The sequence below is a fragment of the Gekko japonicus genome, unplaced genomic scaffold (genome assembly GCF_001447785.1).
Source record: "Gekko japonicus isolate JY-2015 unplaced genomic scaffold, Gekko_japonicus_V1.1 scaffold1347, whole genome shotgun sequence".
Classification (NCBI taxonomy): Eukaryota; Metazoa; Chordata; class Lepidosauria; order Squamata; family Gekkonidae; genus Gekko; species Gekko japonicus.
The window spans coordinates 473,121-485,068 of NW_015171544.1; the positions used below are offsets into that span (position 1 = coordinate 473,121).

An 11,948-nucleotide genomic window follows, 5' to 3' on the forward strand; every position below is an offset into this window, starting at 1 on the left:
CACGGGAGCCTTTCCGCCTGCAGTGAACGGGGGGGGGGGTTCCCCGGGGGCCCTGGCTTTGGGGACCAGGGGAGAGGCACCTTTTCTGCAGGGGTACTGTTGGCCTGGTTTGCTGGCTGTAGTGCAAGAACAGAACTCACACCTACCTCTTGCGTATGATCGGATTTAAAGGTTGATAGTCGGGGTGGTGACAGACTTCACGTTCCTGGGATCCCAGATCACCGCAGACGGTGACTGCAGCCATGAAATTAAAAGACGCCTGCTCCTTGGGAGGAAAGCGATGCCGAACCTAAAAAGGTAAAGGTAAAGGCTCCCTTGCTCGAAAGCCAGTCGAATCCGACTCTAGGGTTGCGGTGCTCATCTCCGTTTCAAAGCCGAAGAGCCAGCGCTGTCCGAAGACGTTTCCATGGTCGTGTGGCCGGCATGACTAAACACCAAGGCACACGGAACGCTGTTACCTTCCCACCGAAGTGGTCCCTATTTATCTACTTGCAATTTCTTGCTTTCAAACTGCTAGGTTGGCAGGAGCTGGACCTAGAGACGGGAGCTCACCCCGTCTTGCGGCACCCAGGTCTTGAACTGCTGAACTACTGACCTTCCACAGCCTGCAGTTCAGCGTCTTAACCACTTGAGCCACCGAACCTAAACAGCATGATAAAAAGTAGAGACATCACCCTGCCCACAAAAGTCCGCATGGTCAAAGCAATGGTATTCCCAGTAGTCATGTATGGCTGCGAGAGTTGGACTATAAGGAAGGCCGAGCGCCGAAGAATAGATTCTTTTGAACTATGGTGCTGGAGGAGACTCTTGAGAGTCCCTTGGACTGCAAGGAGATCACATCAGTCAATCCTGAAAGAAATCAACCCTGACTGTTCCCTGGAAGGCCAGATAATGAAAATGAAGCTCAAATACTTTGGCCACCTAATGAGAAGGGAGCACTCCCTGGAGAAGAAGACCCGGATGCTGGGAAAGATTGAAGGTCAAAGAAGACGGGGATGGCAAAGGATGAGATGGTTAGACAGTGTCATAGATGCAACGAACATGAAATTGAGCAAACTTCAGAGGATGGCAGAAGACAGGAAGGCCTGGCGTGATCTGGTCCATGGGGTCGCGAAGAGTCGGACTCGACTGTGCGACTGAACAACAACAAAGTCGGGGTGGAGGCGAGGAGACTTTCAAGTGTCAACCCCAATACTCCAGTGGCCACCTTTGCAGTGTCAATCCAGATTGCACTTCCCAGCACAAACCAAGTGGGAACTGCATTTCTAAATGTTCCCCCCCCCCCAGCTGCTCCCCAGATCTACAAGCACAGAACAGCAGCTGGGCCTGGAACAACAAGAAGCCCGCCCTTTCGGAAGTGTCAGACAGGGTAGTAACTCTCAGACGCAATAAGTCCTTTACTTGGCTTTATTGTAGAAAGTCAGTAAAGTTGCAAACAAGTCAAATGCTTTGACAGAACTGACAAATAGTTCAAAGTCAGAACCTCCAGGACCTCTGGTCCAGCCCTCATACATACCTCAGCATTGCATAGTAAAGTTAAAGGTTAATACAGTTCAATTAACTCAATGGGAATGTTTATCAAGTGATACTCTCCCGAGGCCATGAGAAATGAGAAAAGCGAAACTCTCCCATAGCCTATACGGGGGAGGCACAACTTCACAGGGTTCCTAAGCACCGATATCTATGTTCACACAGGCCGGTCTCAATCCCCCCTTCTCAGGAATGTCAGAGGAGGATACTTGCTGACAGACTGAAACCTAGCTAGCAGGTGCTACATGAGAATGGAAGCTACAGACCGAGAAGAAGGCATAAGCAAATATGATAACATTCAGCAAAGCAAAGCTGTGTACATCAGAGACTCAGACATGCATGTATAGTGACCCAATGACCAGGCAAGGGTCCGATTCTGACATGCAACTGGGCCCCAAAATCTTCTGGCCCCAAATTCTTGTTGGCCTCTATGGCGCTACTGGACTCGAATCCACCTTCCCCATTTGTGTTTCTACGCTGCTAATGAATGAATGAATGTGTTTACATGGGTAGTTCTGGAGGAAATTGCTCCTTGATCCTAGACCGATTTCCCACAAGCGCCACTCCGTGCTCGCTCTTCCCTTTTGCCTCGATGGTACATGTCAATTTCACACAAGCTGCTGCGCGGCCGCATTTTGCCACCACAGCTTTGCGTCAATCTTGTTTTTTGAAAATTGAGTAGACACAGGGAAAATCGGGCGAAGCTGCGGGGCAAAATGCGGCCTCACAGCAGCTTGTGTGTTATTGACACGTACCATCAGGGCAAAAGGGAAGAGCGAGCGCGGAGCAGCACTTGTGGGAAATTGGCCAGTGTTGCAATGTTCCCTCTAAGCTGTGGAGTGTTGTGAGCAAAAATTCTACTTTGTGAGCTACTGACATTAAAGCTGTGAGCGAGGGATTTGGCTACTGCATAAATTAGTTTGCTCTGGAGCCATCCTTCCTGAGCTAAGACAAAAATGTGTGAGCCAGAGGCTAAAAAATCGTGAGCTAGCTCACACTAACTCAGCTTAGAGGGAACACTGGTTGGTGGTTGTCTGCCTGCCCTCTGGTGGCTGGCAGGAGAAGACCCATGCAGAATCTGCATTTGTCTTTCCCACCAGCGTCCCAGCCTTTTGAATCCGTCTTCAAAAAAACTGTCTACATTTGGTGTTGTTTTCATACCTCAAGAGTGCTAGCATACTTTTGCACATCCACATATGTTTATCGCCCTCTTGTGGTGGCTCCAGTGTCATTGCACCTCCACATTGCTTTAAAAGAATCTTCTCCAAACAACATTCAAACAAGCATAGAGAAAGACGGCATCACAGCAGCACAAAAATTATTTTAAAATGCAAATGCAGATTCGGCCCCAGAGGAGTTTAGCCCTGTTAGTCTGTTGCTGCAAAATAGTAAAAAAGCCCAGTAACACCTTTAAGAGTAAAAGTAACAAAACTTTATTGTAGCATAAGTTTTCAAGAAACACAGCTCTCTTCATCTGATGAAGAGAGCTGTGTTTCTCGCAAGCTTATGGTACAATAAAGTTTATGAGTCTTAAAGGTGATACTGGGCTTTTTACTATTTGGCAGGAGAAGGGTTTTTTTTTTAATCACCCCCCCCCCCCACCTGGCGTTGTGTCCGGAAAACCCAAAAGTTTTGCCATTCCTGTCTAGGAGACGCTAGAAAGTGTGGCTTTTACCATAGAGTTTCTGGTGATTCCTAGAAAGGCATTCCCAGAAGTGAGATGCCATTGCTGATGGCAGCCCTCCCCCCCGCCCACGCCCTCCCCAGTCTCCCGCTGGGACCCTACCTGCTCCCCACTTTCCTGAGCAGTAGGGAAATGATGTGCATGTTGAAGAAGTTACCACCACTATACTAGCAATTTTATTAACGTAAATGATTACGGGGTATATTTGGTTCATTTGAGCGCTAGGGAGAGCTGTAATATGACCTTCCTGCTGTTCAGGGTTCACTGAGAGTTTCTCTTGTGCTCCTCCTGTCTGTTCTGGTGATTTAGGATCATAGAGTTGGAAGGGAGCTCCAGGGTCATTAGTCCAACCCCCTGCACAATGCAGGAAACTCACAACCACACCCCCAGTCTCTGCTTGCAAGTAAATCCTTATATCCTTGTTGGCATATGAACAGGAATGGCAGCAAGATGACAGCTCATCAAGTTCTCAGATTGAAGTGATCTAGTTTGACAGCTGTATGGTCACTTGATATGTCACATGACAGGTACATTGCATCAGCTTTGTATGGAATCACTATGACTCGGCAATTGTATTGTGATTGGCTGACTGCTGTATATATCCTGCTGTGTACTCTTCATTGACTGACCTATATGGCTACTGATGCCTGGCGTAGCACTCTGTTGGACTAACAGCCTGTTTTGGAGTGACTACAAGGACTGTGTAAATATCTGTAAATAGAACTGTAAATGGCTTTATGTGTCTTCTGCTTTGTGGTGACGTTCAAACACCGGCAATCCTGGCCTTTCCTCTGCCGTTGGACTGCTTTGGCAATTCCTGTCGTTGCAGTCAATGTCATTGAAAGCCGCTTGGCATCTGTGGGGCTGGATTCTTTCCCAAGCTCTGCTAACCACGATGGTTGCCAGCCTCCGGGTGGGGCCTGGAGATCTCCCAGAATGGCACTTGATCTCCTGCCGACAGAGATCAGTCCCCCTTGGAGAAAATGGCCGCTTTGGAGGGTGGACTCTGTGGCCTTGTGCCCCACTGAACTCCCGCCCCTCCTCAAACCATCCCTGAATCTCCGGGAATTTCCCAACCCAGTTTCAGAAGTGTCAGCCATGTTGGTCAGTGGTACAGCAGCAAGATTCGAATCTAGTAGCACCTTCTTTGGGAGGGTATTTGATTAAGGGAGCTTTGCCTCTCAAAGTTTCATAACCCACCCACCCCCCAAAAAAATCTTGTTAGCCTCTAAAGTGCTACTAGAGTCAAACGTAGCTGTTCCAGTCCAGAGTCGGGAACCCTAGTAAACACGGGTGGTGTTGCTGGGTCAGATCCCTTGCGGGAAGAGACAAGGAAATAGCGAGGGTGCTTTGGTCATAACCACTTATTTTATTCACAATGGCAGAAGGAAGTTGTAATGTATCCAGTCCAGATCGCGTGGCTGGCTCAGGCTCCACGCGGTCAGAGACAAACGTCGAGCTTCGCTCCAAGAGACAATGGACTATGCGGATCCTAGCCCGCTCCAATCAGGGGGCTAGGTTCCTGGCCAAGAGCCAATGGGACTCTCGGCCACTGTAAATAACCTATGGGGAAGTGGGGGTGTGTGTTTTGGGTGGCGGTTTCTCGGGGAATATAAGCCGGCCTGCGAGCCGGCCAAAGTCGTCTTGTTCCGGATAGAATAAAGTACGCTTTGCTGAAATCACTCTCCGTTTGCGTACTTTTCACAAGTTGAGCAAGGAGGGGGTCCTGCAGGCATCCCAAGGGACACCAAAAGACACGAAGCGGCCTTCTACTGAGTCAGACCCTCCCCTTAGTCCATCCAGATCGGTATCCTCTACTCTGACTGGCAGCCGCTCTCCAGGGTCTCAGGCAGAGGAAGTCTTCCCCATCCCCTCCTGCCCTGGTCCTTTTAACTGGAGATGCCGCCGGGGATTGAACCTGGGACCTCCTGCGTGCCAAGCAGAGGCTCTGCCACTGAGGCACGGCCCCTCCCCAACACAGGAAGTCACCTTATACTGAATCAGACCCTTGGTCCAAAGCCAGTATTGTCACTTCAGACTGGCAGCAGCTCCTCAAGGTCTCAGGCAGAGGAAGTCTTTCACATCCCCTCCTGCCCTGGTCCTTTCAGCTGGTGATGGCGCCGGGGATTGAGCCTGGGACCTCCTGCACGCCAAGCAGATGTCCTACCCCTGTGCCACGCCCCCACCCCTAAACAAGGCAGGCCTTTCCACCAGCAGCGTCCTGAGCAAGGGTACGCTCTCACGGGCTCCTTCCTGCCAGGCATCTGCAAGTACTTCAGTGGTCTCTCTTGCAACAGCCGCCTTCTGACGTGCACGGCTGCATCTGTGGACAGGTAGGCATGATGAGCCATATCCATAAGAACACAAGAGAAGCCATGTTGGATCCAGGGGTATTTTGGGGCAGGAACGCACAGGAACGTCGTTCCAGCTGGCTTCAGAGTTGGCCACACCCACTACAGCCAAAACCTCTGCATGCGTGGCTATAGAGGGAAGGCCTGGAGAACGACACACACACCCCGGCGACTCTGAAGTGGGCAGGCCGGGGGGGGGCTGGAAGTATCAGGGAGGCATTTATATGCCCCCCTGTGCCTTCCCCGGCCTGTCCAAGGGTCAGCTTGTCTGGGCTCCCCGCAGCCACGGGGCACCTGGGCAAGCCAAGGGAAGGCATGGGGTGTGGCCTAATATGCTAATGAGCTGTGGTGTCAGGGGTGTGGCCTAATATGCTGATGAGTTCCTGCTGTTGGGTGTGTCCTATTATGCTAATGAGTTCCTGCTGGGCTTTTTCTACAAAAAAATCCCTGGATCAGGCCAATGGCCCATCCAGTCCCACACGCTGTGTCACACAGTGGCCAAAACCCAGGGGCCATCAGGAGGTCCACCAACAGAACCAGAACTCCAGAAGCCCTCCCACTCTTGCCCCCCCAAGCACCAGGAATACAGAGCATCACTGTCCCAGACATAAGAAAATAAGAGAAGCCATGTTGGATCAGGCCAGTGGCCCATCCACTCCAACACTCTGTCACACAGTGGCCAAAACTCAGGGGCCATCAGAAGGTCCAGTAGTGGGGCCAGAACTCTAGAAGCCCTCCCACTCTTGCCCCCCCCCCAGCACCAAGAATACAGAGCATCACACCCACAGACATAAGAACACAAGAGAAGCCATGTTGGATCAGGCCAATGGCCCATCCAGTCCCACACCCTGTGTCACACAGTGGTCAGAAAAACCTGGGGCCATCAGGAGGTCCACCAGTGGGGCCAGAACTCCAGAAGCCCTCCCACTCTTGCCCCCCCAAGCACCAGGAATACAGAGCATCACTGCCCCAAACATAAGAACATAAGAGAACCCACGTAAGATCAGGCCAGTGGCCCATCCAGTCCAACACTGTGTCACACAGTGGCCAAAACCCAGGGGCCATCAGGAGGTCCACCAGCAGTGGGGCCAGAACTCTTGAAGCCCTCCCACTGTGGACCCCCCCCAAGCACCAAGAAGACAGAGTATCACCACTCCAGATGCAGGGTTCCATCTGTACCTTGTGGCTAATAACCACTGGTGGCCTAGCTTGAGGATCATCCACTACCCAGCAGGGTCCACGCAGCCCTGTCAGCCAGCACAGCTGAAAGACAAAAGGCAGAAGAGGTCATCTCTTCCTTTGATAGGACAGAATAGCCCTTTTTGCAGTCAGAAACTGTGTGCAACAGATGCCCTGGAGGAGGAGGGAATTCATGCCCTGTGCAGCTTTTCCCCAGGGTCCCCAACCTGATGCCCGGGCACGTGAGATGTTCCCTCTAATGTTGTGTTTCCTCACAGTGTTGTGAGCAGAAATTCCACGTTACGAGCGAAAAAAAGCTAGTAGCATTAAAGTTGTGAGCAAGTCTACATTTGACTATTGCGTAAACTGTTTTTAGGAAGACAATTTCCATAACCTTGTAAAAAATCTCACAATGAATTCTTTTAAACTATATTTAAACTACTTTTTAAGAATAATTTAAACATTATAAGAGAAAACAAAAAGTCAGATTTCATTACACCTTGTTGTGTCCGCTGGCCGCCACCAGGGGCCAGCGAGTACCCAGGGCTTGACCCCGGGTGGACAATGGGAACTGGTATCTTGGTCTCTCCAACGGGGAGCCAATAGAAATGGGGAGGGAAGTTCGAACCTCCCAATGGGATCCAGGGGTGTCCCCTGGATATGTATATAGTTGGCCTCCTGGCCGTTTGTCTTTGTCTTTGTTGTGTAAGAGTCAAGCGTGCACCATGTTATGGGAGCTGAGTGGGGCCTAGCCACGTGGTCAACCCACTACACAATACACCTCTTATCTACATTCTGGGCACTTTTTCTGGAAAAAAGAGGTGCCGAAACTCTCAAGAGGGAAATGAAGTTTTCAATCTGTATACAGAAAACACATGAACTTTTAAGCCTTTTAGAAAGAATTTTGTCAAAGAGGTTCCGGAACTGTGTTCCAGCATGGTCCCCCAGAAAAAAAAAAAGTCCTGCCTACATCCAAATCCGAGAAGCAGAATTTAATTGGTTTCTTCTAAATCTGGAGTAGATTTGTTCCTCTTCTCTATAACTACTCAACAAGCCACATGTTTTCTTAATAAGTTGTGTTGTGTATTGTGGTTGCCATGGGGATGTAAAGGAGGAATCACAAACGGCTTTCTGGTGGCAAAACATCCCTCCTCGGGCCGCAGCATGTGGATAAACTCATCCTATTGATATGATTTATCATGGGTTTTTTTAATTAAATATTTTTATTTAATCATATAACATTACAATCTTTCAATAGAACTGAGTACAAGCATTCAAGTATACAGAATTGAAATATTGAACACTATAATAAGGTTACAAATAATCAGTAAAACTGAGTTTGAACAACTAAATACAGTAAACTAGAAATTCAAATGCAGGGCTGAGAGGTTTGTTGAACAACACAGATCTACACCAGCAGTGGAACAGTGTGTTAGACTAAGGACTAGATACAACCCATTCAGTGTGAGCAGAGAAGAGACCGGTGGCTTTTACTTAAAACAAAGCAATCGTTTGAGAGCTCAGACCAGCACCTGAGCATTAGAAGTTGCCATTTCTCTAGGAGACTGGATTGGCCTGAGGTGTCTCTAAATTTATCCAAATTTTATCCAGGATGAATAAATCGCATAACTTCAAGTGCCACTTTTGCAGCGATGGAATTGATGCAGACTTCCAATGAGATGCTGTAAGACATTTAGCTGCAATTAACATTATCATCAGGGCTGTGGTGGCTCACATGGTTAAGACGCTGAACTGCAGACCTGAGTGTGCCGCATGACAGAGTGAGCTCCCGTCTCTGGCCCCAGCTCCTGCCAACCTAGCAGTTCGAAAGCAAGAAATTGCAAGTAGGCACCACTTTGGTGGGAAGGGAACAGCGTTCCATGCACCTCGGCATTTAGTCATGCCGGCCACATGAACATGGAGGTGTCTTTGGACAGCGCTGGCTCCAGGGCCGGCTTACCCACTAGGTGAACTAGGCATTCGCCTAGAGCGCCGGGCCCTGGATGGGGTGCCAAGCTGTGCCTCCCCCCTCCTCCCCACCCTTGGTGGTGGGGGAGAGGCAGTGGTGGCAGCAGCAAAAGGGTGGCTGACTCCAGAGAGCTCCAGGGCTCCAGGCCCCACCGGGAGGTTGGCATCTGCACCATAAGGCAGCCTCACCTCGGGCGCAGAAACACCTCGAGCCGGCCCTGGCTGGCTCTTCGGCTTGGGAAAGGAGACGAGCACCGCATCCCTAGAGTCGGATTCGACTGGCTTTCGAGCAAGGGGAAACCTTTACCTGTCATCATTAGCTCTCATTTTGCTTTGGAGATAACTTATCATATGGTGAGTCTCCGCGCCCAGCAGCTTGCAGCCATTGCTTGAAGGGCAAGGAAGGTATCCTGCCCTCCTTCCACTCCTTCCACGTCAGAACTTCTTTGGAAAGAAGAGCCTTTCAAAGGCCTTGAAGATCTCCTTGGTCTTGATGCTGTAGATGATGGGGTTCAGGACGGGAGGCACCAGGAGGTAGAGGTGGGCCATGAGGGCGTGCAGCACGGGAGAAGCGTGCCTCCCAAACCGGTACACCATCGACACGCCCATCATTGGGGTGTAATAGACCACGACGGCGCAGATGTGGGAGACGCAGGTGTTGAGAGCCCTGAGCCGCCCTTCCTTGGAGGCAATGCTCAGCACCGTCTTGACGATCATTGTGTAGGAGAGGATGATGAACAAGGCGTCAAGCCCAAAAGTGGACAGCAAGACAAAGAGTCCGTAGACGCTGTTGACCCTGGTGTCGGCGCAGGGGAGCCGGATTAAATTGGGGTGCAGACAGTAGGGGTGAGCCAGCACCTTGGACCGGCAGAAGGGCAGCCGTCTCAAGAGGACGGGCAGAGGGAGGAGGAGGAGGACGCTCCTCACGGCAATCCCCAGGCCTATCAGGACGATCCGGGAGTGGGTTAGGATGGCGGCGTACTGGAGGGGGTTGTAGATGGCGACAAAGCGGTCCAGAGCCATGGCCCAGAGGACTCCCGAGTCCATGATGGAGAAGCAGTGGATGAAGAACATCTGGGCGAAGCAGGCGTCCCTCCCGATCTCCCTGGCGTAGAAGAGGAAGACGTTCAGCACGGTCGGGAGGGTGGAGAGGGACACGCCCAGCTCGCTGATGGCCAGCATGGAGAGGAAGAAGTACATGGGCTTGTGCAGGCTCCGGTCCTTCACGACCACGAGGACGACGGCGCTGTTTCCCACGAGGGCCACCGCGTACAAGAGGCAGAAGGGGACGGAGAGCCAGAGGCTGGTGGCCTCCAATCCTGGGATGCCGGTGAGGAGGAAAGTGGGAGGGGCAAAGCTCTGGTTTCCGCGAGGTTCCCCCATTCAGCACCTGCATGCGCAGAGATACATTCGTCAGGACTGCGTCTGGGTACCAGGCTGGCTTCTCCCTGCACAACCCTGAACAACTTATTTATTTATTGTGTGTGACTGCAATAAAAAAAGGCCAATGCTATGCTGGGGATTATTAGGAAGGGTATTGAAAACAGATCAGCCAATATCATAATGCCCCTATATAAATCAATGGTGCGACCTCATTTGGAATACTGTGTGCAGTTCTGGTCACCACACCTTAAAAAGGATATTATAGCTTTGGGAAAAGTGCAGGAAAGGGCAACTCAAATGATAAAGGGGTCGGAACCCTTTCTCTATGAGGAAAGGTTAAGGCGCTTAGGGCTCTTTAGCTTGGAGAAATGACAACTGAGGGGAGACATGATTGAGGTTTATAAGATTATACATGGGATAGAGCAGGTCGAAAAAGAGGTATTTTTCTCCCTTTCTCACAATAAGGGAGTCGTTACTGGCTAAATCTCAGGAGAAACTTCCTAGCTGTAAGAGTGGTTGAGCAGTGGAACAGACTGCCTCGGGAGGTGGTGGATGCTCCTTCGCTGGAAGTTTTCAAGCGGAGGCTGGACGGCCATCTTTCGGGTCTGTTGTAGGGCTCTCTTTCGGCTATGCTACTGCAGAGTGCAGGGGGTTGGACTAGATGACCTGCAAGGTCCCTTCCAACTCTAGCATTCTATGATTCTAAATGACAGCCTTTCAAATATTTAAAGAGAGCAGTCATGTCCCCCCCCCATCTCCTCTTCCCCAAACTAAACATTCCCAAGGCCCTCAGCCTTTCCTCGTAGGGCTCAGTCTCCAGACCCCTGATCGTCCTCCTGCATCTCAGATGGGCTTCAGCTCACCCACCCACCCATTTTAGCACCCCCTGAAATATGGATTTGTCGTGGCTCAGTGGTCGAGCCTCCGCTTGGCATGCGGAAGGTCCCAGGTTCAATCCCCAGCGTCTCCAGGGAAAAGGACCAGGCAGGAGGTGATGGGGAAGACCCTTTTCTGCCTGAGACCCTGAGTAGACAACACTGATCTTGATTAACTGATTCAGCAGAAGGCCGTTCCGTGTGTGCTCATGGGCGTTCTCTCTTTTCCCCCCTAGTGCCCTGGCTCTGTCTGTCTGCCCAGAAATTTTGTTGCACCCTTCTTCTAAGGAGCTTGGGGAGTCTTCTATGCCTCCCCCTCCAATTTTACCTCCGCAACAGCCCTGTGGGGTAGGTTGGACTGTGGTTCAGTGAAGGGCGGGGGCCGTGGCTCAGTGGGAGAGGACCTGCTCGGCATGCAGAAGGTCCCAGGCTCAATCCCCGGCGGCATCTCCAACTAAAAGATCAGGCAGGAGGTGACGTGAAAGACCTCTCTCTGCCTGAGACCCTGCAGAGCGGCTGCCGGTCTGAGTAGGCAAGACTGACTTTGATGGACTAACTATAGTTTCGCCCACAGCCAGGATTTTTTTTGTTGGGGGGGGGGGCATTTACATTTTTAAGGGAGCAGTTCAATCAAAGTGAATTAAATTAATCTGGATGCCAGGCGTCAAAGGGGGAGGCTCCGAGCCTGTTTCTAGCCCTTCCTTTCCAGGGACGGGGCCGTCAGTTCCTAGGAAAAACCAGCTTAGAGGGCATTTAACCTTCCACGGGGCAAGACAGCTTAGAAGAGCACTCAAGAGGGGCACCTCCATTGCAAAAAGCAGGACTTTTATCTTACTATACAGGTATTGACTGCTAGAAGAAGAAGAAGAAGAAGAAGAAGAAGAAGAAGAAGAAGAAGAAGAAGAAGAAGAAGAAGAAGAAGAAGAAGAAGAAGAAGAAGAAGAAGAAGAGGAGGAGGAGGAGGAGGAGGAGGAGGAG

The 11,948-nt window shown here is 50.8% G+C and overlaps 1 protein-coding gene across 1 annotated transcript; it reads right to left on the bottom strand.

Annotated features, from left to right (window-relative positions):
* Positions 1-9,147: 9,147 nt before the first annotated feature.
* LOC107117528 (olfactory receptor 51I2-like) lies at positions 9,148-10,095 on the bottom strand. The gene has a single exon (XM_015419667.1). It carries the CDS (start codon positions 10,093-10,095, stop codon positions 9,148-9,150), a length of 948 nt encoding a protein of 315 aa, XP_015275153.1.
* Positions 10,096-11,948: the final 1,853 nt, after the last annotated feature.